General features: G+C 39.2%; 2 protein-coding genes and 2 pseudogenes across 3 annotated transcripts; 3 read left to right on the top strand and 1 right to left on the bottom strand.

The window, feature by feature from the left end:
• The first annotated feature begins 318 nt into the window (after positions 1-318).
• On the top strand, positions 319-1,546 carry LOC143548017 (polycomb group protein EMBRYONIC FLOWER 2-like). The gene is made up of 3 exons (XM_077039291.1): positions 319-605; positions 692-739; positions 837-1,546. The coding sequence occupies exons 1-3, from the start codon at positions 518-520 to the stop codon at positions 986-988; spliced, it is 288 nt and encodes a 95-aa protein (XP_076895406.1). The 5' UTR covers positions 319-517; the 3' UTR covers positions 989-1,546.
• Positions 1,547-2,090: 544 nt separating this feature from the next.
• On the top strand, positions 2,091-3,477 carry LOC143548009 (uncharacterized). The gene is made up of 7 exons (XM_077039286.1): positions 2,091-2,184; positions 2,245-2,638; positions 2,708-2,756; positions 2,844-2,927; positions 3,016-3,104; positions 3,185-3,274; positions 3,372-3,477. Exons 1-7 carry the CDS (start codon positions 2,091-2,093, stop codon positions 3,475-3,477), a joined length of 906 nt encoding a protein of 301 aa, XP_076895401.1.
• Positions 3,478-4,530: 1,053 nt separating this feature from the next.
• On the top strand, positions 4,531-6,818 carry LOC143548016 (putative pterin-4-alpha-carbinolamine dehydratase, chloroplastic; annotated as a pseudogene). Its single transcript, XR_013137875.1, has 3 exons — positions 4,531-4,902; positions 6,425-6,614; positions 6,694-6,818. The product of XR_013137875.1 is annotated as a putative pterin-4-alpha-carbinolamine dehydratase, chloroplastic (transcript).
• Positions 6,819-14,911: 8,093 nt separating this feature from the next.
• On the bottom strand, positions 14,912-17,214 carry LOC143548015 (cell division cycle 20.5, cofactor of APC complex-like; annotated as a pseudogene).
• Between the last annotated feature and the right edge of the window lie 10,359 nt (positions 17,215-27,573).

Genomic DNA, 27,573 nt, shown 5'->3' on the forward strand with positions numbered 1-27,573 from the left:
TTACAAGATAAAAGAGAAGAACAAAACAAAGTAAGGGATACTACATAAACTCAAAGCCTTTTCAATTCATTAACTATATATTTTATTCACTGTAGCATTATCTTGTTTCTTTATATCTTATGTTGTTTACATAACAAGTCAGTTATAAATCCTTTGTTTCCTGATGTTTAAGCTTATAATAACATTTTCTGTAGATTTAAGTGATGAAGGTTAAATGCTCACTGTTTGTTGATTGGATTGTGTTTGTTCAGGGTACAATTATCAGTATCCACAAGCAGACCTTCTGATGATCGACTGCAAGCATCGTCCATCTTTCCTCTGTATGTACTGTTGGCAAGATCTGCCTATGCCAGATGGGGAGGTAGTTTTATATATGTGTGTGTGTGTGTGTGTGTTTAGTTGGGATTATACTAATGCCATGTGTATCATTTTCTTGGCTGGTTTCTAGACGCTGCAATCTAGCTATTATAGGTTCAAACGAGCCTGCAAGGTTACTGCTTTTGATGGAGCATTGACAATGGCTTCCAAATTTTTGCTTCATGAGATTAACAAATTATCAGCAGAAGTCAAACCTGGCACTCTTGCAGTACTTCTGGTTAGCTTTGGTATGGCATGCTTGCTAGTTTGACTGTATTCTGAATAATATTTTGTTTTTGGTTGTTTAGTTTGTGAGCATCTTTATTTCTTTCAGCTAATCAAATAGAGATTGATCTGACTGAGAATCGAATGCATTCTTACTGTAAGATACAATTCATATAACTGATATCATGCGATCTTTGTTTTTGTTTGTTTCTTTGGTCAATTTTCTTATATATAATTTGTTCCTGCTTTTGTAGCTAAAGAGGGTTACTGTTTAATGGGGAAGTCTCCAGTTGACTTTGTTCATTTTTCGAAGGAAAATTCTCCTGATATAAGTGTAGGAGAGAAAGCTCAGCTTATGTCAACTGTAAGCTTGAGATCATGTTACATAAAGGTAAACTTTTTTTAGTATGTTTAATGAAACAATACTAGAGTGCAACACAGTTGATGTCAACGACTGTCAGCTTGATTGGTGTTGGGTTGATTTGCAGTTGAACTGTTCAGATTGGAGGAAGTTCGTATCTTTTGAATTTCAACCAGACTCTGAAGATGTGGTATGTATCATCTTGATTGTATTCATACTGTTTATATTATGCTTATTGCTTACCAAAGAGTATATTGCAGCACGTACCTGTTGCTATAACAGCACAGGAGCTTTGGGCAATAGATATACCCCTTCTGAACTTAAATTCTACACATAATCCGCTTCAAGTTTTTAGGTAGTTAATGTTTGAAGTGTATCTTTTTGCATTCCATTCTGGAAACAAATTTACAGTTGGTTATGCTTTTGTTGTCAGGCCAAGAACAGGAAAGGTGGTATACATATATAAATACTACGATAATAAGTTGCAGAAGACTGAAGGTATCTTTTGTTTACTGTATTGTAAGGGTTTCTACTTTTCTTAATATGTTTCCTTGTTGGAATCTGAGAACATGTTTTATATTATACAGTTAAAGAGGATTACACTTGTCCAATCTGCACCTTGGATTATGCAAGCTTCATGGTAATATGGACTTATTTGTGTATAATATTTGACACTACTTATGTCCCTTAAGAGTATTATGATGATGATGATATGCATTTCTTCATGTCTTCTTTCAGGGACTTAAGCGTCACCTTCCAGCTTTGCATGATCTGTTTACTATGAGTTCTTGGTTGGTTAATTTCATAAATCGAACATGGTTTTTAATTTCCACGTTAAAATAAACAACTTACCGAAGCTTATAATGCTGCTGTTTAGGATGAAGGGGGTCATCAGCTTGTGGTTATATCTCTCACCGCATCATCATCTGAGGTCATATTTCTGTTTTTTTCTTTTATATGATTGCATAAAGTTTTCCTTTTTTTGTAACGTTCTTTTATTCTTGAATTCAGATAGTTGGCGAAAAACTTCATACTGGAGAAAGGGGGTTTTTCTTTTGGTAAGTGACAGGCTTTTTTTATAGGTTTTTGCTTTTCATATTTAACTAAACGTGATCTCATTTTTCACAGCCGAAGGCCCACAAGAAGAATGGGATCAGCGACACAAAACCAAAATGCAAATGGTGCGAGCCTACTTGATTTCGACTTAAATATGCCTGGCAACATAGATCATATTGACAACTGTTCATTAATTTTTTCTGAAATTAAATTTAAAATTTTGGTTTTTGCTTTTCAAATTTCAGGTGGTTCTGAGCCGATGGATGGTGATTTACCCAATCCTACCGTGGCTACTGTAGCTGGTGAGTCAACTGTTGCTGTTGCTGCTGATGTCATATCTTCTGTGCCAGAACCATTAGCATCTGGACTCGGCATGTCACCAATCACCAGGCCGCGATCTGCAACAACAAGAAGATCATCAGAAAGAACTTCTTTCCAAATGTTTGTTGGTTCTGAGCCTCTAGATTGGGAATTGTTATACCGTCCTACTGCGGCTGGTGAGTCAAGTGCGGCAGCTGCTGCTGCTGATGCTGTTGATGGCATTTTTTCTGTAGAACCGCCTTCCACATCACCTGGACCCAGCGTCCCATCCACCATCGATCCGCACTCTGCAAGATCAAGAAGACACAATGCTAGAAAGTATGTTCAGCATTTTCAAATTTGTTTTCATAGAATTTTAAACATGATTTTATTCTTTTCTTGTTTCAGCCTATCCCGGCTGGAGGGACGGGTTTTCGTGCATTCTCATACAGCTCAGGTTCTTACTGTTTTATCCTCTATTTCTTTATTGTCTGTAACTAACCTTACAGCGCACCATGAATATCTAATTCTTTTTTATTTTTAGCCAATGTCATTGGCGGCGGTGTATGCTGATGCGGACAGTGAAGATGAGGTTGATAATGAGATTGCTGCTATCGAGGACATAAGGGTAAGTTCTGGTAACAGATAATAAGTTTAATAACAATTACATGCGATAACAAATAATAAATAAGGTACAATGTTTTATTTCAATTCAGAATTTGAATCAGTTAGGCAATGCAGTCAATGCTACCGAACACCAGATACGGATGATGCATCTGTGGAACACGTTTAAGAAGGACCAAAGGTAATTCAACTCTACTTTTATATGTTTTTATGATTTAACTTAAGATTCGAAATTGAAATTGTTTGTGACTGTGGCGTTAGGGTGCTGGCGGATGGTCATATGCCCTGGGCCTGTGAGGCGTTTTCCACCCTGCATAAACAAGACTTTGACCAGTCTCCGGAATTGCTCATGTATGTATCCAAACCCTTCTTATCACCATGCAAATAGATTAATGTTATAAGGTTTAAAGTTTAAACCTAAACAAAGGTAATTGTGAATTGGCGGCAGGTGTTGGAATGGGTTCTTGAATCGGCTAAATGTCATTGGGCTTCTAGATACAAACACAATCGACAAGTGTCTGTCTATACTGAACAGCCAGACACCAAAATCCTGATAACAAAAGTTGGTGCATTTTGTCATACCGGTATAGTAGCATTTGATTAAGTAGCCAAATTGCTTGATAGCGAGATTGTGGTGAAATTATGCTAATGGTGAAAGTTATGTGGATGAGTGACCAAGTAGCATATGTAATGTGTTTTGCGAAACAATGTGTTAAGCTAACGCTTACTTGTAATGAAGTAAATGAATTTTATAGTAACTTCCTGAAATGAACTGATAGGAAGCTAAAATGTTTTGGTTAATCCGAGGGGTTTGAATGTATCGTACTGTACTTTTGGGGGTGAGGACCATTGAAGTTAAGTAAAAGTCGGGTTAGGAGCAATCAGAGAGTAGTTTTGTGTGTATTCTGATTAGGTTCGAGTACTCAACAACGTGTCAGACGGTAGGTGAAAAGCCTGTAGTTATGTTAAAGCTTGGATCCATAGCTTAATAAGTTAACTAGTGGCCATAAACTAATGGCCATGGCATGGAGGTAGAACTTGAGAAATGAGTGTATAGAATATGAGATGCATACACTATGAATAATATTCTTCAGAATTTGATCCAAGGCAAGAAAATACCAAAAAAATTAAAATTAATATTGGAAAGTTGAAAGGCTAAACTTTCAGGAGAAAGGATTGTAATTCAAGTTAAAAAAATTATGTTTTAAACATAGATGTTGTTGTCAAATCCGAATTCAACCCCGAACACTGATGCAAAAGATATGTTTTTTTAGAAACAATATCCGAATTCAACCCCGACCCAGACATTACCGATACCCGATCATACGCGAACCCGATTTTCCCACATAACCGTCTCACATTCTCTCCAACTATTTTAATTATAATACTATGCATTGCCCTATTAAAAAATATTATCAACCACCTCGATTTTCCCAACAAGATTTTTTTACAAAAATATAAAAACAAAAAAAACAGCAAATTCAGACCATCAACTTCTTTTCAATTTTCAACCACCCAAAACAAGATATACACAAACCAAACCAAACCAAAACAAGTGTTCATAACATCTCCGACTTCAACACCACAAACTCTTCTCAAACTCTCAAATGGCTTCTTTCACTTCTTTATCCATCACTCCACCACTCACTCTCCACAACACCAACACTCACAAACCATTCAACTTAACCACAACCCATCATCCTGTTAGTAACAACCCATGGTTCAAACCATCAAGAACCCGAATATTCGCTTCGGGTGGAATCGACTTATTAGGAGACTTTGGTGCTAGGGACCCCTACCCAGCTGAAATTGAGACTAATTTTAGTGACAATGTTGGAACCTTTGATACTGAACATAAGATTTTGATTCCCAATATTGCTGCTTTGTCTTTGGCCCAACAAGAGTGACAACAAGATTTTGATACTGAACATAACCTTTGATACCCTTGTAGATTATTTTGTAATTGCCTCATAAAAGCGGTGTTTAGTAGGGGGTGTAAACCAGCAGAGCCCGAGCTGAAAGCCTGAAATAGGCTCGTTTTGACTTACGAGATATAGAGTATGTCTTGTTTTGAGCTATCTTTCCTCTGCTTGTGAGTTGCTTTTTAAGCTCAGGCTCGGCTTTTGTATTATCTAGTAATTAATTTATATTTGTTTTTAGTTAATTTTATATGTTTGAGAAAACTAAAAGAGCTTATGCTCAGCTGGGCAGTGTGAAATTAATGCATAGAAGTACAAAAGAGGTAAAGCTCAAAAATACACAAAGGTCGACGAGCCTAAACGAGAAAAATTTGTTTTCAATTTTTTTTTTTTTGTAATTGTCTTGTAAGTTGTTGATCGAGATCGAATTAAAAAGCCTGAAGCGAGCCGAGGCTTATTGAGCTTGGACCGATATTGAGTGAGGCTTGTTTAGTTATCAAGCCCGAGTTTGAGTCTTGTATGGGAAGATTGTTTAGGCTTGTTGAGTTTTAATATTGTGTATTTTTAAGTTTAAATTGTTTTGGACTTCTATAGTTTAATTTGGCAGTGCATAGTCGAGCTCAAACTGAGCTTTGGCTCATTTAAGGTACCGCACAGTGCACACAAGCTCGAACTGAACTTAGGCTCGATAAAGTTTTTTTCTAAAATATATAACATTAATTAAAAATGTATATAAATAGTTAATAAATAATAAACTAGTCGAGCCCGAGCCGAGCCGAGCTTGAGCTTGAGCTCAAGCCAATATCGAGCCTCAAATAAAGCTCTTTACTTATCGAGCCAGAGCTCAAGCCGAGATTTGGCTCATTTGCATATGAGCTCGAGTCGAGCTTAGGCTCGCTTAAGGTTTTCTCAAAATATATAAAAGTACTAAAAATTGTATATAAACTAATAATTAATAAATAATAAACGAGTCAAGCCTGAGTTGAGCTCGGGCTTTAAAAAATGACTCATGTGCGGAACTTGGGCTTGGTTGGGCTCGTTTACACCTCTGCTTGAAAGTATAAAGGAAATTCTAACAGTATAAAATACAGAACATTTGCTACAAGTGAGAGGATAACTTGGTGTGTTTTTAATTGTGAATCTCATTGTAATTTACTAATTACGGATTTGCAGGGTCATAGTTTGACTTCCAAAGTCAAAAGATTCATTTCCTGTTTGGTCTGCTTGTTTGCTGTTGTTTTTAAGAGACGATGATTACGTTTTAAGTTAAAGACTTGGGTCGTATGAGAAGCACATCATCCGGCCCATATGCTGGTTTTGACCGCAAAAAAATGATTTGTGTGACCATCGACACATTCATACTGCCCATTTAACCATTTTGCCCTATCATACGGCTCACAAGATGTGACAAGCTCCAGTATGCAAAGTTGATTTGACATCATTTATAGTAGTGCCCTTTAAGAATCAGCAACAAAATATATATGAATTTTTTTTATAAATTCTAATTATGTTAAATAAACTTTGAATTTCATATAAGCCTGGTTAAATTTATTATAATCTTTGTATCTGCATTATCCTGTAGGTTGTTGGTTGGAAACTAGTAAACGAAAACGGAGTATTAAAGCTGCAGTGCTTGTGGAAGCTTAAAGATGCTGAATGTGCAGCAGAACTCATAAACCGAATTTCTAAAGCCGTTGAATCCACGGGTCATCCTCTTAGCATTCACCAGGATCAGTCGAATGTCACGGCCGAGCTATGGACCGCCACAATCGGTAACCACCATTCTTGTTTATCTCTTCACAACAATTTTTTTTTTAAATAATTTTCTGATGTTGAATGAACTTTTTGCAGGAGGTTTGAGCTTGAATGATTTTATTGTTGCTTCAAAAATTGATGAAATAAAAATTAAAGACCTTGTTCCCAGGAAAAGAGCTTGGGCATAATTTGCAGAAAATAATTTTTTCCTTTTTTTTTTTTTTTTTGTATTACGTTTTAGTATTTTGAACTTTTACAATTACACATTGTGTTGGTTTGATTGTCCCACTGGAAGAACATAAATCAATTTCATTTTTATTGATGGTGGTGCTTAAATGCCTAACTATTAAGAGCCAATCAAAAATTTATGTGTATGTTTTAAAATATATAGTTAAGGTTTTCATATTTGAATCTTAGTTGTTTATTGTAGTTTCTAATTTGTTTGATGTCTTTAAATATTTAATTGGTTTCGGTCTTGGTCTTGTGTAAATAGTGAGCGTGTTGTTGGACTGTTTAAAACTAGGCGGATTATGCATTTGTCGAGGTTACGTGAAAAACAACAAATCCCACCACAATTAGAAACCTGTTACCGATTTCTTGCAAGTTAACTGAAAGCTGTCATTTTTTATAGGTTACTAACCGGTTAACAACGTTAAGATTTGGTTAACAAAATACCTAATGGGCTAACCAGTTGTAAGTCCAAAACATGGCCCATCATCCAAAAAGCCCAATGTTTTTGTTTATCCTTCAAAGCCCATTCTAAGTTCCATACTTCCATCAGGAACTTCTCATGAACCAAAACCGGGTATAGTCAACAAATGTCAAAACCGGGTACGGGTATAGTTAGGTATTTGACCAGTTCTATCGGGTTTTTTCCGGGTTTCAGGTAGAGTACGGCCGGGTTTTGACAGGGTATTGGCGGAACCAGTTCCATCAGATCCGGGTCGGTTCCGGTTCCGGGTACAGTTTCAGAGGGAAACCTGAAACCCGGTCCATAACCGCGGGTGGGGTCAGGTCCGGTTCTGAATAAGAACCACCAGGTCGGCTCCAGAACCGGTTGTTTTGTGCACCTCTACTTCCATGACTTCCATTTCCATCTTTCCATGTTTCACCGATAACCTATCAATATGAGAAAAAGTCATTCATAAAAAATAATATTTGTTATATTATTTTAGTTATATAATTAGTATATTTAAAATTTTCAAACCAAATAATATATATATTATTATAATAAATATAATTTATTGTGTTCATTCAATGATAACAAAGTTTACCAAATTCATTTTTCCACTTAATTTTTAAATTTTGGAATTTAAATATTTTCCAAAACTAAAAATCTTATAAATCGTACACATCTTTATATAGTATTCATCCACGTATTTTATCATCCTAAATTTCCTATGATCAACCATCTGTAAATATTGTTACTTCATAATATAGTTTATAATGCTTTTTAGCTTTTACATACAACTTAAACATTATAACATAAGTTTTGAGTGTCGGTGTCACAAATAGTTTTAGCTCGACTTTTTAGTATTTAAAATATAAGTTTGATATGAATATTGATGATTCAACATTGGTGTGTTGACTCATGTAACATTGCCGGCTTTTTCTGTTGTTAGTTATTTGTTTTTTGCTTTTAAATATGATAATACGAGGAACCTATTCTTTTAGGTTCAGTAGTACTCGTACCTAGAGGTGCACAAATCGGTTTTTTTTAAAAAACCGGTTCGGTTATTAACCGGACCGGTTTTTTTTGGCCCGGAAAAAAACCGGTTTGGTTAATAACCGGACCGTTTATTAACCGGTTTTTGTATCTGAAAACCCTAACCGGTCTAACCGGTTAGGACCGGTTTAGAAACCGGTTAGAACCGGTTAATAAACCGGTTTTTTTATTAACCGGTTTTTTAATAACCGGTCTAACCGGTTAACCGGTTTTTTTTTTTTTTTTTTTTATAAATAACCAATATTTTTTCACAGTATAAACAAACCGGTAACTACAAGGCAAACCGGTAACTACAAGGCAAAACGGACTGACTCCATTCTTTGCTTTCGTTGTTAGGGTTCTTTGATTGGAAGATTAAAAACACATAACTTTCATTTATAGCTTTTACATTAAAAATACAAACATTAAATCGTTATCGCATATTCGTAACTCAAAATACAAACATTAAAGAATGCTTAGACACGATTACATTAACAACTTGCTGTTTCTTACTCATTATTTGCCTCCATGTTTGCTGTTTCTTTAACTAATTTTCTTCGCTACCCGATCCCGAGCTATTCCTTAGGTAATCGTCGTACGCGGCTTCTTCATCGGTCATTGGTTGAGTGTGTCCTTGATTGACCTCGTCTTCATACAAGCTCGCCTCATAGTCCATTTCCCCCTCGAGTGAGCGTTGATGTTGTGCCCTATCTAAAGAGTCCAAGTAATCCTTGTAGCAAATCGACATCTCTACAGCTGGTGGAGTGAGTCGAGTCCTCCTAATCGATATAACCCTGCCAGAAACAGAAAAAGCAGACTCCGAAGCTACCGTGGAAGCTTTGACCGTTAGTAAATCTTTGGCCATGGCGGCGAGGATCGGAAACTCATCCTCCTTACCTCTCCACCAAGCCAGCAAATCAAGACTTCTAAATTCATCCGGAGTCATGTGTTTCACAAAGTTGGTACCACCATACCTTCCAAGTTCACTGCTTGGGGTGTTTACCTTTTGACGTTTACCGGCGTCTTCCCAAATCATGTAGTACATCCCCATTTCAAGGTCGGTTTGGGATTGGGATTGGGCAACAGCTCTTAACGAGTCATGAATTTGGGAAGACGACCCGTATTTTGTAAGGTAAACATCATACATGTTTGACAAGGTGGTGTTGAAAGCATTCTTTAAAGTTTGGTTATAATAGGGGTTTTGATCGTCGTTTAACTCTAGCTCATCACAATTTTTTTCTATTAAAGCTTCAACACCACCAACATTGATGCAAGGGTTTAACGCAGCAGCACATGTCAAAACAGCGGGTAGTTCTTGAAAATATTTTCTAAATTTTTCTTTCATTTTTACACCCATATCAAAATAAGGTGCACCCCTACAATGAAGTTCACTCAACTTTGTGCACATGACAGCAATTTTTGGTAAAGCAATGGGGCTTGTTGGATAGTAAACCCCGGATAAACTAGTTGTGCAAGATTTAAAAATTTGAAGGACCTCCGTAACGATCTCAATCAATAACCAGTTTCTAGGATCGTACGGTGCACATTTACCCCTACTTGACAAAATTTGATGAAACGCAATTAATGATTCTTTTTGTTGGATGGCTTTCTCAAACATATCACAAGTCGAGTTCCATCTTGTTGGACAATCCCAATTTGGCCCCAACCATTGACAATTAGCTTCTACACAAAATTTTTTGTATCTTGAAAATGTTGTATTGTTGCTAAAAACATCTCGTAACATTCTTTTAAAATTGTTTCTTTGCGTTTCGATCACGTTTAACCCATCTTGCACGGCCAAGTTGATAATATGTGCAATGCATCGGCTATGAAAAAACGCTCCATCACAAATAGGTTTATACTTTAATTTTAAATGGCCAACCGCGGCCGTATTGTTGGACGCGTTATCAAACGAAATTGAAAAGATTTTATGTTCAATCTTGTATTGTCGAATGACTTTATCCAAGAGTTTAAAAATATTTCTACCCGTGTGCGGGTAATCAAACAATTGAAACGCAACGGTTCGTTTCATCATTTGCCACGACTCGGGGTCAACCCAATGAGCCGTCACACAAATGTATGAGTCGGGCGAACCATTAGGTACCGACCACACATCCGTTGTTAAGTTTACACCAGTTTGTAAGTTTGAAAAGTATGAAATTAGTTCGGATTTAGCGTTTTTCCATGCTTTAAGACAATCTCTTCTAAGGGTCGAACGACTTACGTGTTGGTAGCGTGGTTGAACATACTTTTGCATCATCTCCGTGAATTGAGGGTTGTCGAAGTGGTTGAAAGGAAGTGTTTGTTGAATCACAAAGTTTGAAAACTGTTGACGTACCGCTTCAAGGTCGTACGTAAACACCGTTCCTTGATTCGTCATCTCCGGCTGCGAACTACTTCCCGATTCGTCCTTCAAGGCCTTGCAAAAGGGCCTTTGTACATGCGCTTTTAAAGTGGAGTTTGCATCTTTGCCATAAAACTTCAAACAATGTTTGCATCGAGCTTTTTGGCTACCGTTAGACATTTCGCATAGGTCGAAATGTTGCCAAACATCTTGGTTTCGTTTCGTGGGGATGACCCGAACGACCGTTTCTCCCGTGTTCGAGGCACCCATGTTGACGGATGAAGCAGCACTTTGGGAGGCCATGATAATCGACTACGAAATAAGAGCGTATGGAGTGGTAATGTGGTATAATTGAGCGTGAGATAACAAAATAATCGCGTATGAAATAAACGTTTAGAGCGTTTGGAGTTGTATAATCGAGTGTGATCTAACCAATACCCAACCTAAACTATATATAGATGTTTGTGGGGGTAAAATGGTAAAAAAAAAAACGGTAAAAAAAAACGGCTATATAGCCGTTATACAACGGAAAAAAACCGGTTTTTAACCGGTTAACCGGTTATAAAAAAACCGGTTAACCGGTTTTTTTATAACGGTTAAAAACCGGTTTATAAAAAAACCGGTTAACCGGTTTTTTTATAACCGGTTATTAAAAAAAACCGGTTTTTTTATAACCGGTTCGTTAACCGGTTTTGGCTCTAAAACGTGTAACCGATATACAAACCGGCGGTTTGTAAACCGGTCAAACCGGTTTTTAAAAAACCGGTTTTCTTAAAAACCGGTTTCCGGTTTAAACCGCCAAACCGGTTCCCGGACCGGTTTTTTTGACCACCTCTACTCGTACCTGTAAAGAATCATATTGGTACTAAGCGAATTCACGTCGAGTCACCGCCGTAACGCATGTGTTTTTGTTTTAAAGATGTTAACTTGACAGAACTATTTCGAGGTTTAGTTCCGAACCGTAACAAACGTAGCCAGTACCAATCAAATTCACGTCAACTCGTCACTGCAACGACCATGTTTTACCGACCAAATACACGTTGCTTTAAATATGCTATTTTTTGTATCATATGCTATATGAGTGCCACTACTATTTTCGATATTTACTAACTTTTGTTTTTGGTTTAATGTCTATATTGGGACAAACCTAACCGATACCAACCGAATCCGTGATTATACATTATTAATTGTTTTTTAAACAGCACACACGATAATTTGCAGTCTAAAATTTTTAAACAGTAATGATATTTAACATAATATTTTCTCTCAGTTTCTCTCAGTTTTCCCTTAAAAAAATAAGATATTATTATTATTATTATTATTATTATTATTATTATTATTATTTGACAAGTTGGAAGCTGCAACTACGACGGTTATTAAATTTTAACGAATATGTAATATCTCCAACCGTCACAATAGCTTCCCGCCACGCTTCGTACCCTATATAACCCTCTTTAACATATCATTAACATATATCAGCATTCGACCACCATTTAAAAAATGGCGCCAAGGAAGGACAAGAACAAGATTAATAATAATAACCACGAGTGTGAAACATCTGCCGCCGCAAATAAACGTATGCGAATGGACATACTAAACCGCACGAGTGGAGTCCCGTTTACAAACCCATTCACTCAGTTTCCGTCCCGTCATTTGCTACAACCGCAACGCAATGTTGTCGCAACCGATCTGCGAATCTCGCCACCGTCACCGTATAGACTACCAGAAGTGGTGCCAGATGATGGTTTTGTGTCTGCTTTGGTTCCACAACATAACTTCATTGTCAATTATCATGTAAGTAAATAATAATAATAATAATAATAATGTATTTCTCTCTTTTGTTTGATTTCATTTCTGATTATTATTATTTTTTCAAAATGATTATTTATTTTATATGCTTCAATATGTTGTTTTGGTGCTTAGATTTACAAACTAATGAAAAACCTATGATGATTTGTTGATACATAAAACATGTGTTGTATCAACACATGTTCCATAAATAATATTTCTTTTTTTTATATAGTTAATTATAACTATGTATCCAAGTATCCAATGAAATACTTTTGATTTGATGAATTTTTATTTTTATTTTTTTTTTAAATGTTATTTAGCGAGAAATTGTTTCATTTTTGATACTGTTTATGAGACCTAATTTTCACATCTAGTGTTTCCGTGGTTTGAAAACACCGTTGTCACAATCTTTTGCAAGTTTCTTAGCAAATAAATGTTCTTTCTCAACAAATCATGGTTTCAAACACGGAAATGCTATACGTGAATAGGCTTTAAAGATCATATAAAAATAAAAAGAAAAAAAAAACAAAGTAAAAGTATTTCTTCACATCATCTTTGATAAAAATTTGCAGTTTCCATAATTTATATATTTCATTTTTTTTCTTTGATTAATAAATGTTATGTTCCAAATGAAATACTTGTGATTTGATGCATAAAAACGTATATTGTCATTTTTTTAGACAAGACACGCATGTTCCATAATTATTAATTATTTCATTTTATTCCACTGATTTGATACATAAAAAAAACCCTTTTTCTTATATCCTTTTTTCGTTAATTCTGTGTAATCAATGAAATACATGCACCTGTCTGTATATAGACGGGTACAAGTTCCATAATTAATATTTTTCCTATTTTTAAAATTATGCAATCACTTATATATGTTTTATGATGCATTGTAGATGAACCTAATGGTACAAAGCATTGAGGATTTCTGGCGAAAAACCGTCACGGGCGAATTTGAAAAGAGGAAAGAAATGGAACGAAAGTTAAAAGACAAAGAGGAACAAGTGGAATTGTTTAGAAGGTTATATCAACACTATGAAGAAAAAACATTTTGTTTGGAAAATAATATAGGCCAGCCGCGGTTCATAGGCGAACCAAGCAATGTTGCACCACAGGAAGATGCGCACTCGTGTTTTGTTGATACGTATAGGGGGCAAAGAAGGGTGGATATTAAATGTAGGAAATGCACTAGTCGACGGGCGTGTATGTTGTGGCTACCGTGTAGACATTTGTGCGTGTGTATGGTGTGCGAGCGGAGACTTAAGATCTGCCCGATTTGCGGTGTTAAGAAGACTGGAAGCTTTCAGATTGATCTGCCATGAATGAAACTGTGAAATTATGTGTATTAAGAAAAATTAGTGTATATGTAATGGTTTTATGGATAAAAAACAAGTTATGATAATAATACGTGTATTTTGAAACGGTGACTTTATTGTGTGTTATATTTTCCAATTTTGAGAGTCTTATTGTCCCAGGTCAGACTAGAGGTGCACAAACCGGTTTAAAACTCAAAACCGCTTGGGGTTAAAACCGGTTCGGGTTGGTCAACAAAAGTCAAAACCGGTTTATGATCGGTTTCAGTTCGGGTTGAAACCGGTTTCTTACCATGTAACGATCAGTTTCGGTTCGGGTTTTGATCGGTTTCGGTTAGGGGTTTGATCGATTTTTACCCGGTTTTGGCCAATTTCGGTTCAGTTAACCAGTTTGGAACCAACCAGTTTTTGTGGAGAAAATCATAAACCGGTTCCAAACCGATGATTTCAATTGGTGTAATTGGTTTCAAACCGGTTCGATTTTGGTTCGATTTTCGGGTCAGTTCGGTTAACCGGTTTATTTGCCCACCTCTAGGCTAGACTATGTTGTCTTAACCGGGCCCACGTTGGCTTTAGAGTTTGGCATGGGCGTTCCTCCGAGAAACCATACCGCCGGCTGCCACTTGACCGTTGTGCCATCACAAGAACATAACTCTCTAGTGTAACACACGGTGGCAGAAGAAAACCTAGGTGGATTTAGGATTCAAACTGACAACCTCGCAAGGCCTAACTCAAATTCTTCATTGTCAAACACAAAAAGGTTTAATTTGTAGAAAATATACATTAATTCTTGTAAAATTTAATAAAAGATTTACAAAATCCAAAAAAAAATAACTTTTTACCTCCGAAAAACAGTGCATTAATTAAATCTTTTTAAATATAAGTAGATTAATCAGGTAATTTTTAAACATGGTTATGATAAGTAAATTACATGAAAAAATGAGATGGTTTAAAAAAAATAACACAAAATTAGGAACCAAAAATATTTAAAAAACTTATGAAAGAAGTTGGAGTCACAATTGGAGTTTTGGTTTATAAAAAAATTATTAAAAAACTTATGAAATTGATTTAAATCTTTCAAAATTGATTTTTGACCAAATGTATATAATACCAATATGGTTTAAACAAGGATCTAACATATACAACATGCATCTATCATCTTATAGAAGATGCCTTCAAGGACAAAATACTACTATACTGTCTATTCGACCGTGGCGGTGGCCCAAATATCTCCCAAAACCGAAGCGTCTCATCAGCACTAGCCGAAACCAACGTCAACCCATCCAGGTTCTGAGCCAGCTGCAACACCCTAGCCGAATGGCTCGTTATATCACCGACTTTAACCATCAACGGATACTTCCATAGAGACATATTATTATTCTTACTTGCATTATGTATACTATGCCCATGTGCACTTACTATCTCCTTATAATGCCTGTTCCACTCCAATGCACAAATCTGCAAAAAAAAAAAAAAAAAAAAAGATACAACTGTTAATGCATAAGTTACAACTACACAAAGCAGTGAATATTGAAGTTAGAAAAAAAAAAGAAAAACCTGTGCTTCTGTGTTGATACTATTAATACAAGTGCCTTGTTGAGTGTCCCATAACTTAATGCACCCATCATTTGTGCCACCACCAGAAGCCAACACTTCAAAGTTATAAGGACACCAAGCGAGCGCCTTGACTACAGCCACATGGTTCGTGAACCGGTGCACGAACTGGGCTGAGTTCATCCTTGAAGCTTCCCATATGTACACAACACTGTCATCACCACCACTAGCCAGTAAGTTGCCCGTCATCGACCATTTCAAACCGCAAACTTGGTTTTTGTGCGCCTTTAAACATGACACTAGACCGTTTCTAACCCTCACTGCCAATCAAAAATAATAAATTTTTTTACATTTTGTTCGTAATTAATATAAGGTTTTTTTATCACGAAAACGAGTAAAAAAATAAATTAAAAGAAAAAAAATAAATAATAATAATAATACCATCATGGTTCAAAATGGCTTGGCTAATATGTGACCATTCCATGAAGTTGCTCCTACCATTGCATGATGACCTTCTAGCCTATTAATCTACATAAACAATGTTCATTTTTAATTAAAATTTTAAATAACATTTTTATATATCAACTATAATGAGATAATAATTCTTACGAGTGTGCTCGTCTGCGAGTCAAAAGGCTGAATTTGCGACTGCGAAAGACCAACTGCAAGCGTGTTGCCATCGTGAGACCATGAAATACTAGACGGGCGGTCATTTGAACCCTCGGTTGTAAGCAAACAATTCACGGCTTGATTCACCGGATTCCATAAGTACAACTCTTGCCCCAATGCAATTGCAAGAATGTTATTCTTCCCCCAATCCATTACATTCATGTAGAAATCGTCCCGAATCAAAGGTGCATCCAGTATTTTAGTTTCTTTCTGAACAACAAAATTAAAAAAAAAAGTCAATATTTTTAAATAACATTTTATAAGCTGAATATATATATATAAAAATATTACCTTTGGTAATTTTCTTTGCTGGTTTATGTGATGCCTGTTTTTGAAATTTTCTTCGTCATCGCGACGGATTTTGTCGACGTATTTAATCGATTTTCGACTTGATTTCGGGCTTCCTCTAAAAACAAGCAGTCTAAAGGGTCTTCCTTCGCTATCTAACGTCAGATTTCCCTCCATTATTCTTCGGTATTCTTCCTGTTACAAATTACAAGAATTTCAAGATTTGCATGACCCGGATACTAATTTGAAATACCCTTTTGATCAAACTGCATAAATTTAAAATATACCCAAAAATAAACTAAAAAGATAAGAATTTTTGAGGAGATACAAAACCCAAAAAAACACTAAAAATTTCAACTAATACCAGTTTGACATACCCTTTTATCAAATTGTATAAATTTGAAGAAAAAACCAAAAAATAACCCAAAAAACTTCAAAAATCCTGATTGAAATACCCTTTTATCAAATTGCATAAATTTAACTAAAAACCCCAAATTAAACAAAAAAGATAAAATCTTTACACAAGACACAAAACCCACAAGAATCTTGAAATTCTGAAAAAGAAAATGAATAAAACTAACACTGAAATTGCATTTGGGTGGATAATTGGTTCTACTAGTCAACAAGGTGCAAGCTTGATCAAGATCCATCAAACTCCTGTTGGGTATGAACCGATCGCCCTGAATAACAAAACCCATAAAGGAAATAACAATTAGATTATTATTGTTATTATTATTATTATTATCAAGAAATGATGGAAAAGAGGTGAATGAAGAGTGGATGGTTACTGGGAAATCGTATACGACCGGGCTGTGGTGGAGGCGAGTTGGCGAGTACCAATCTGATTGTGGTTTCCAGTGTGTTAATGTTTGTGGGTTTAATTCAAGTTTCATGGTTTGAGTGTTGGGATGAGTTGTTGCTGAAGAAAGATGGTTTTTGGTGTCCATGAAATTGGCGCCAAAATTGGGTTTGTAACAGAAAAATGAAGTGGGCTTGTAACTGCCAAAAGTGTAGTGGCAAAATTATTGTTTGTATTTAAATAAGATATTGTTTGTATAATGTGTTAGAATGAGATATTATACGAGCCATAATGTTTATGTGGCCCGTATGGGTTAGCAATCGCAAAATCGTGCAAATTGTATGATGTGTTAGAGTGACAAAGAAGTGACTGATGTGGCGATGCATAATGTCGTAAAGCCCATGTAACCATTTTTAGCCTATAGCAAGGCTTGTATGATTGCGTAATATGTGATGTGCATTAGGATGAGCTCGGTACCAACTGGTACCGATCATGAATTTCCCGATCCCGAATTTTTAAATACTTGGTACTGGTACCGAAAATGCTTGATTCAGTATCTGTACCGTAGGCAAAAAAAATTCGGTATTTACCGTTACCGATACAGATCCTGATTTTTCTAAAAACTAGCTTTTTACTAACAACATATAGTAGCACCCTTCGAAAAATGGCTTTTATACTTTATTATATATTTAGCCTATACTTTACTAATCAATCTCTTATTGATATGATTTGATACGTATACGGAATTTAACAAATGTATACGGGCATATAGAAATGTTATAGACGTATAAGACAATGTATAAGATAATGTTGATTTGATTGCTGGAGTAATGTGATGATACTGTAACGCACCCTAAAAATGGGTGTCTATATAACACTACCTTTTATAAAAAGTAAATCAATGATAATAATATTTAATATTGTTATTTAAGAAAAACAAAAATAAAATCAATCAATCAATCAATCAATCATACCCAGTAAAATCCCACCGACAGCAAAGCTATAAGTAGGGTCTGGGAAGGGTGGGATGTAGGCACACCGTACCTCTATCCAAAGGAATAAAGAAGTGGCTTCCAGAGAGACCCTCGGCTCTAAGTACATGTGTATGAAGCAAAATAAAGGAAATCAAAGTTTAACAGCTATATAAAAACTACTGCTAATTATAATAATATTAATAATAAGATCGCAGTTTAACAGCTATATAAAAGCTAATAATAATTATAATAATAATAATAATATATGTAAGGGAAATACCATTATGGTATGTGACCTAAATAAGTTAAGTCTAAGCCCTAAGGTATTCAATTCTCTCTAAAAATCCTTAACTTTAATTCTACTTCTCCACGAATTCCTATCCTCAACCATGTCCTCGGAGAGGTTTAGGTCTATCAAATCATGCCTAATCCTCTCATCCCAAGTCAATTTCGGTCGTCCTCTACCCCTCCTCCCCTCTATAGTAATGTTGTCTACGGATCTAACCGGATTCGTCGTCAGTCTTCTCTTTACATGTCCAAACCATCTCAATCTCCACTCTCTTATCTTGTCTGCTATGTTCGCCACCCCTAATCTCTCGCGAAACACAACGTTTCTTATTCGGTCTAGCCTTGTGTGCCCACACATCCAACGTAGCATTCTCATTTCTGCTACCTCCATCTTCCGCACTTGTGCCTTCTTGATGGCCCAACAATCTGTTCCATATATAGCTGTATAAAAACTATATAAAAACTACTATATAAAAACTATATAAAAATCAAAGTTTAACAGCTATATAAAAACTACTGCTAATTATAATAATATTAATAATAAGATCGCAGTTTAACAGCTATATAAAAGCTAATAATAATTATAATAATAATAATAATATATGTAAGGGAAATACCATTATGGTATGTGACCTAAATAAGTTAAGTCTAAGCCCTAAGGTATTCAATTCTCTCTAAAAATCCTTAACTTTAATTCTACTTCTCCACGAATTCCTATCCTCAACCATGTCCTCGGAGAGGTTTAGGTCTATCAAATCATGCCTAATCCTCTCATCCCAAGTCAATTTCGGTCGTCCTCTACCCCTCCTCCCCTCTATAGTAATGTTGTCTACGGATCTAACCGGATTCGTCGTCAGTCTTCTCTTTACATGTCCAAACCATCTCAATCTCCACTCTCTTATCTTGTCTGCTATGTTCGCCACCCCTAATCTCTCGCGAAACACAACGTTTCTTATTCGGTCTAGCCTTGTGTGCCCACACATCCAACGTAGCATTCTCATTTCTGCTACCTCCATCTTCCGCACTTGTGCCTTCTTGATGGCCCAACAATCTGTTCCATATAGCATTGCAGGTCTAACTGCCACCCTATAGAATTTTCCCTTTAGTTTAGTCGGGAAACTCTTGTCGCACAATATACCTGTGGCTGCTTTCCATCTACACCATCCTACCTGAACTCGGTGGGTCACATCACTGTCTAATTCCCCATCGCTCTGTACAAAAGATCCTAAATACTTGAACTTCGTTACCTGCGGGACCACCTGCCCTTCAATTGTGATCTGTGCGTCTTCATTGTCGTTTATCCCACCAAAATCACAGTGGAGGTACTCCGTCTTAGATCGGTTATCTTTAAACCTTTTGTCTCTAAGGTTGTTCGCCACTCCTCAAGCCTCATGTTTAGATCTTGTTTTTTCTCAGCAAGTAACACAATATCGTCTGCGAACATCATGCACCACGGGAGAGTCCCCTGAATCGACTTTGACAGCTCATCCAAGACTACTGCAAAGAGAAACGGGCTCAACGCTGACCCCTGGTGAAGACCTACCTCTACAGGAAAGAAATCAGTATCCCCCACTGGCGCACGGACACTTGTTTCACTCCTGGTATACATATCCTCTCTATGTATTTCCTGGGCACTCTTCTACCCTCCAAGCACTCCCAGAGCACCTGTCGTGGCACACTGTCGTAGGCCTTTTCTAGGTCAATAAACACCATATGTAGATCACGCTTCTTCTCCCTATACTTTTCCATTAATCTTCTTATAAGGTGTATTGCCTCTGTGGTGGAACGCCCCGGCATGAAGCCAAATTGGTTGACCGTAACCTGAGTTTCTCGTCTAAGTCTAACCTCAATCACTCTTTCCCATAGCTTCATAGTATGACTTAGTAGTTTGATTCCTCGGTAGTTACCACAACATTGGGCGTCTCCTTTGTTCTTATAGATAGGAACTACAACGCTGCTCCTCCACTGGTCTGGCATCTTACCTGATTTGAGAATACTATTGAACAGAGTAGTTAACCACATGACTCCTTCCTCCCCCAGACACTTCCACACCTCGATGGGTATGTTGTCTGGGCCAACCGCCTTAGACCTTCCCATCCTCCTCAGTGCATCCTTCACCTCTTCTCGTGTGATCCGTCGGCAGTAGCAGTTATTCGATTGTTGTCGTTGAAAGTTTGTGTTGTCATGTTCTTCTTGGTAAGCTCTCCCATTGTTAAAAAGATTGTGGAAGTAGGTTTGCCATCTTAGCTTGATGTCCTGCTCCTTGACCAGTACACGCCCATCTGTATCCTTTATGAACTTCACCGGTCCTAGATCTTGCCTTCTACGCTCCCTGGCTTTGGCAATCTTAAACATAGCTTGTTCCCCCTCTTTTGTTTGTAGACTTTCATACATCCGTTTAAAGGCCGCCTTCTTTGCTTCCGCCACTGCCTTCTTCGCCTCTATCTTGGCCGTTTTGTAGTTGTCCCTCAATTCCACTCGCTCCTCCTCATTCGTGCACCTCATTAGCTCCCTAAAACATCCTTGTTTGTCCCTTATCTTGTCTTGCACTGCGTCATTCCACCACCAAGACTCCTTATGCCCACTTGTCTTTCCTGTTGTGACCCCGAGAGTCTCCTTTGCTACTTGGATGATCTTTGTCTCCATAGCATCCCATATATGAGTTGAGTCCCCATTTAGTCGAGCCCGCGTATGCAGTATGAGTTTATCCTTAAACAGTAGGAGATTTTCGTCCTTCAAATTTCCCCATCGAATTCTCGGTGTACCTTTCTTCTCTCGAACAGTCAGTTTATTTCTGAAGGCTATATCTGTCACTAGTAGTCGATGTTGAGTCACAACTACCTCCCCAGGTATGACTTTGCAGTCCTTCCACCGTCGGTCTCCTTGCCTCATCAAAAGGTAGTCAATTTGCGTGTCGCGTCCGCCACTGCTAAAAGTGATTAAATGAGAATCTTGTTTCCTAAAATAAGAATTTATAATACCTAGGTCATGTGCCACCGCAAACTCTAGAAGATCTGTTCCGGTCTCATTCCTATCACCAAAACCGAAACCCCCATGTACGGCTTGAAAACCATCGTTAGCCTTACCAATGTGTCCATTAAAATCACCTCCTATGCAAATCCTCTCCCCCCTAGGTATGCCCCCTACCACTGCGTCTAGGCAATCCCAAAATTCTCTCTTTTCCTGGTCCCCTAGGCCTACATGAGGCGCGTAGGCGGAGACTACTGCCACTACTTCCTCTCCTAGTACTAATTTCAACACCATAATCCTGTCATTATGTCTTATCACCTCCACCACACTAGTGTGTATTTCCTTAGCCACTAGAAACCCCACTCCATTCCTAGCTCCATCAGACCCCGAGTACCACAACTTATACCCATTACACTCAGCCCCTCTATGTCCTTTCCACTTAGTCTCCTGGAGGCATGCTATCTGAACCCTACGTCTTTTAAGCACATCTACCAATTCTAGCAACTTACCATTTAATGTTCCTACATTCCAAGAAGCCAAACGCAATATACGCTCCCTATCTTTACTCTTTCCTACACCCCTCGTTTCAGGACATGGTCTCAAGTAATAGTCATGGTTCCTACGCTCTATGGTTGCAACTAGTCACACAAACACAGGCAATAGAACACCAAATCAATAATAATAATAATAATAATAATAGTAACAAAAACTAATAATAATAATAATAATAGTGTGTAGCAATAACAATAATAGTCAAGAGATCTTAAAATGAAAATAAACTCCAAAGATCCGGATCACGTAGTAATAATAATATAAAAATAACAATAGTAATACTTTTAATAATAATATCCTTATTAAATAATATCCTTATTATTTAATTACAGTAATGAACGATCTCACCAAGTAATTGCAGAAGATAAAAAATAGTAAGGAACGATCTCACCAAGTAATTGCAGTAATAATAGGATAGTTGTAACCTTCACTTAGGGTTACAAACTATCAGAAAATCCCGCAGCCAAGAACGATTCCTTCTTCAACTGTTGTGACCTTCAACAATAACAAGATCAACGAGAAGCAAATCGATCAGTATTGAACCAAGAACACCGTTAGGGTTTCAGATTTGAAAACCCCAAAAACACAACAGCAGAACACCGTTAGGGTTTAGGGTTTCAGTATTGAAACCGATGTGGACTTAAAGCAGAACACCGTTAGGGTTTCCAGAAGCTTCCCTCACTTAGATTGAAACACGTTTAACTGAGGGATTGACGGTTAACTGTGGTGGTGACAAATACAAGGTTGCCGGAGACTGGTGGCGGTACGGCGGTGACACGGTGGACAACCGGCGTATGGTTTCACTTATACAGTGTTCTGCAATCGACAAGAGCAGGAAGACGCAGGATGAACTGTAATCGAAGGAAGACAATGAATAGTTGTAGAGGCGGTGACGCAAACAGTGACTGGTGGGTGATTTCGGTAGGATGTGTGACGGTGGTTATGAGCGGTGGTGGATGTACTGTGGTGGTTGGCAGTGTGGAGGTGAAGAACGGGTGGAGAAGAAAGGGGCTTGGTTATGAGCGGTGGTAAAAAAAACAAAAATAAAATAAATAATATAAATATTTTAATGAAGTGAGTTAATATGCAAGAAATTGAATATAGACTAGACCTTCAACTCTAGCATAACCTTTGTACTTTTATCATTCTAAACTTTGAACTTGTATAAAAAAGTTTGTACACCTATTGCGTTAAATGTGACACTAAGATTGTACATAACAGCATCTGTTCCTTTAAATGATTATGTGGATCTTTCAGCGGTCACGTATTGAACACTGAACACGAACACACTCTTGTTACGCTCTTGTTACGTGACTTTGAATAAAGAAAACGCGAAAAACCAGGCGTAAACCCATCAAAAAGGCATGCAACAGACAAATAACAAGATCCCACAAAACTAACCAGAGAAAACTACAAACATGCAGTCCTACATTGTACATTTAACACACCCACAATAAACAATCTCAAAAACTAAAATAACAAAATAACCATAAAGAGTTATATAACAAGAGTTCTGTGCAGCTCTATACACTCATCTTCCATCCCAGCTCATTTCGCCCATAGCCCTTCCAAAAAGCATCCCACTGGTTAATTACTCGTACTGAAGAAACACTAGGTGACCCGGTACAGATTATAGATGATCTGGGGGTTAAGTAATGTTTCCCACGGATGAGGTCTAGCTGAGAAGGCTGTTCTTCAGGCGACCTGCAAAACAAACACCGTAAGCTCGTCACTGAGAAGGGGGGGGTTCCTCCTTGTGACCACCCTCCGGCGTGAGAATCAGACTAGGTTGCTCTGAATATAAGTGTATATTAAGAGATTGCTAGATAACTGGATAGCAGATGATCTTACCATTCCGAGATGTTGGAGTATTTATAGCCGAAGGTAGGTTTCCAAGCAGGTACAGCCGGCTGAATAGTATTCCTGTTCTACCAACAGTGGACTATGCACAGGCCATACTGGTTGGTGGGTAGGTTACGGCCAACAGTGACAAAGTCGGCTGCACTATTCCGCCAACTGTAGATTATGCACGTCCCACCTACTGTGGATTGTACGCAGGCCATGCTGGTTGGTGAAAAGGTTACGGCCAATAGTAACACTATTCCACCAACTGTAGGCTGCGCATGTCCCACAGTAAGGGTTGGTGAGTAGGCAGCGGCTAATAGTGACAAACAGTACTAGAGGGTGCTCCTCCTCGCACTGTTGTCGATGAGCTGTCACCCTGTGATTGGCTCATGGGTTGTTCTGGTCAGATCGTCTGTCCTATCCATACCTTGGCAGGTATAGTACAAAAGATCTTTCAGAATCATACAGACTGGCTCATTTAGGCGGGATTGTTCCTGCCTTGCTCATTCCTTCATGTGACTACTGAAGTATCTATTGTCTTGTGCGTGTAGCCCTGCTGTCTGCGGGTAGCCTTCCCTGATGGCTTGTATCCGCAACTGCGGGAACAGGCGGGGTACTTCACCATTGGGAGGCTTTCCCTGCGTGTACAGCTTGCGTACTGCGCGTAAGGTTCTATGAGCATGGTGGGTCCTGCGGGAGCAGATGGTCTTTGCGCCGACGTCCCTGTTCAAGGTGAGTCTTGCGGGACCAACTGGGCTCTGCTGGGACCTACCTCTTCAAGTCCCCCCAGTCCAATGTTCTTCTCACAAATGTTCAATAAAGTGAGGTGAACTTTTGGACTTTAAGCAAGGGGTTTTGAAAAGGTTTTTAGTTTTAAGGTTCTCCGTGGGGATTCTTCCCGCGGATTTCCTAATGTCACTTGCAAAAATTCCCGATTTTTTTTTTGTTTGATCTTTGGGTATGATGCGGGTAGGTATGTAACCTTCTCGCAAGTCAGGAGCGTTGAGTCTCACTTGTGTGGATTCTCCTTGAGGTTTTAGTGGTTTTGAACATAGTGATCAATTATGTTTAAACCACCAATTCCATCCTGGAGCCTCAAAACAATGTATTTCTCGACGTTCCCGCTATGCGGGGATGTTATTTCCGTTTCCACAAGCATTGCCCAAAAGATCCTTCTTGGTTTCAATTCCCTGCGGAGCGCTAGGTATGTGAAGGGTTTTGCCTTAACACTGTACCCGCGCTCGTCTTACAGTTACTTTATTTTCAAGGTACCTCTGGCGTCAATTCCCTGCGGGTGCTAGGTATGTGAAGGGTTTTGCCCTAACACTGTACCCGCACCCGCCTTATAGTTACTTTGTTGCCGGGGTTTTCTTGGCTTCAATTCTCTGCGGGTGCTAGGTATGTGAAGGGTTTTGCCTGAACACTGTACCCGCATCCGTCTTATGGTTACTTGGTTGCCAAGGTAAGGGGTATTTTCCCGCTTACTTTTGAATCTTTTTGAATTTTGAATTTTGAAATTCGAAAGGTTGGTAAGGATAAGAACGGTCCAGACATCTGAAACGTCGTGCGGCGGTTTCTTCTGACTGTGTCAGGACGTGCAGGAAGTTATGGTGACGTGACAGAACATGGTCATTCCAGTCGCTTTTTTAGGCGCGTGGGCACGATTTTTCGGGCGCGTGGCCGCGAAATTACTAGCACGCGTCCTGTCAACAGCTGTTGCCAGCTTGCTTTTTGCCACGTGTCATAGTTTCATTGCACCTTCGATTTCTCTCTCCTCCGCATTAAATTCACCGCATTAATTGCGATTACTATATAAAGGGGGAGAGGGTTATTTGCAATTCACACTTTTCACTCTTCTCTTCATCTTTAAGGCGATTTCCGGCGAATACTCCTTTATTTAATCGAGCATTCTCTCGAAATCGTTTTCTTCTTCCTCTGCAAGATGTCTTCACGTGATGCTGAAGCTGTGGCCGACGACAGGAGTACTGCTGGCGAGTGCCAGTGTGCTCTGCCCGGCGATCAGTACCGGTATGTTGTCAGGAAGTTCATGCTCGATCCCCTCGAGCCTGAGTTTCCTGAATCCCACCAGACCGTGTACGATGCCCCCAGAGGCAAGATCGGGGTTTATGCTGCATTTTTTGTCTATGGGAATCTTAGATTCCCATTGACAAAATTTGTTTACCGTGTCCTTGAGAGGCACGGTGTTCATTTGACCGAGCTGCACCCCATGGCGATCGCCAAGATTCGCCATTTTGAGTGGGTGTGCCGGATTTTGGGCATCGAGCCCCATGTGGACCGCCTGATGACCTTCTATACCTGGAGGTGCATCCAGGGGTGGTACACCCTGACGACCCGTATTAAGGGTCTGAAGATTTGCGACACCGAGCGCAGTCTTCGCGCGTGGAAGCAGGAATTCTTCTACATTTCTGCCCGCGCCGTCCCCCTTGCCATGAAGTTTAAAAATGGCCAAGCGATACCGAGCCTTTACGCCCCCAATTACCAGGAGGCGGAATGGTTTTCGAAGATATCCCGGGTCCAATCTCCGGTTTACCGGTTTGCGGAGTCCGGGATGGTCATGTTAGGGATGAGCCGGGTGTGGAAGAATGCGTCTCAGGTTCCCATCCTTCTGGAATATGGTTTGAACTCTATTCCCTATGGTATGTCTTGTCTTTCTTTTTGATACGAGGTTGTCTTCTAACTGTTTCTTTTCTTTCAGAGGGAAATGATTTGGAGTCGCTTCTGTACCCGCGGGAAACCGACGGTCCCGCGCGGATGGGTACTCGTGCTCTGGACGAGGGCGAGTTGCCCATCCTGGAGCAAACGGCGGATCGGTTTGTGGAGGTCTATCCGCTGGGCCACGAGATCCTGAGCCACCGGCGGCCAGGTAAGGCGATATTCTTTCCTCAATCCCTCAATGCTCTACCCGCTGCTGGAATTAACGACCTGTCTTCTGAGGAATCCTCAGATGCTCCTCCGTTGGTGCGGAAGAAGAGGGTTGCCGGCGGGAAAGGGAAGGAGAAGGCCTCCACAGCTGATCCGGTGATTTTATCTGACTCCGAGTCAGATAATGAAGAGGTGGCGGGGAACCCCGGTGGTGAGGAGACCACTGCTCCGGAGGCTACGACTGTTACCTCCGGAGATCCAGCGACGACGACGGTGATTGGTACCAAGAGGCCGGCTCCATCGGGTTCCTCCCCGCCCGTCCGTACGTTCAGGGTCAAGAAAACCCGTAAGTACAATCATAGTTTCTTTGTAGATTTATCACTATAAATTTATCTAACACTTTCTTCTTTGTGCAGGCGTGGATGTTGACGCATTCCGGGGTGAAGCGCAGAGGAGTACCCTTCCGCCAATGACGGTAGGCTTGGTCAGCCTACCTGAGGCGTCGACCCAGGTGACCGCGCCTGCTTCCGCTGGTTCAGTTGCTCCTGAGCAGACTGTTCCAGCTGAGATGACGTCACCGCCGGTCGTGAGTGCGATTTTTACAGCATCCTTCACAGAGCCGGCGGTTACTGCTGCTGCTGACTATGAGGCGGCGACCACGGCGGCGACCACAACGGCGACCACAGCGGCTGCCACCATGCCCGCGCCACCGGCACCGATGGCCGGACCATCAGGTACGCGCAGGGCTTCCCGCCGATCTTTGCCACCTTCCCGTCTGCCTGACCTGTTGGATGGATTTCCTTTAGGTTCAGGTGATGGGTTTGGCGGCTATCGGCCTGTCATTGACCCTACAGGTGCGTGGGGTTCCTTTCTTTTTCCCTTGTTTTTTATCATCTTTTCCTTACTGCCTTTGTTTCTTTTGCAGTGTCGGATTCCAATGAAGTGTATGTTCCGCGATGGAACATACGCCGAGGAACAACCCTTCGTACCCCTGT

Source organism: Bidens hawaiensis, unplaced genomic scaffold (genome assembly GCF_021521415.1).
Source record: "Bidens hawaiensis isolate Kalapana, Puna unplaced genomic scaffold, B.hawaiensis_p1.1 tig00014899_1, whole genome shotgun sequence".
Lineage (NCBI taxonomy): Eukaryota > Viridiplantae > Streptophyta > Magnoliopsida > Asterales > Asteraceae > Bidens > Bidens hawaiensis.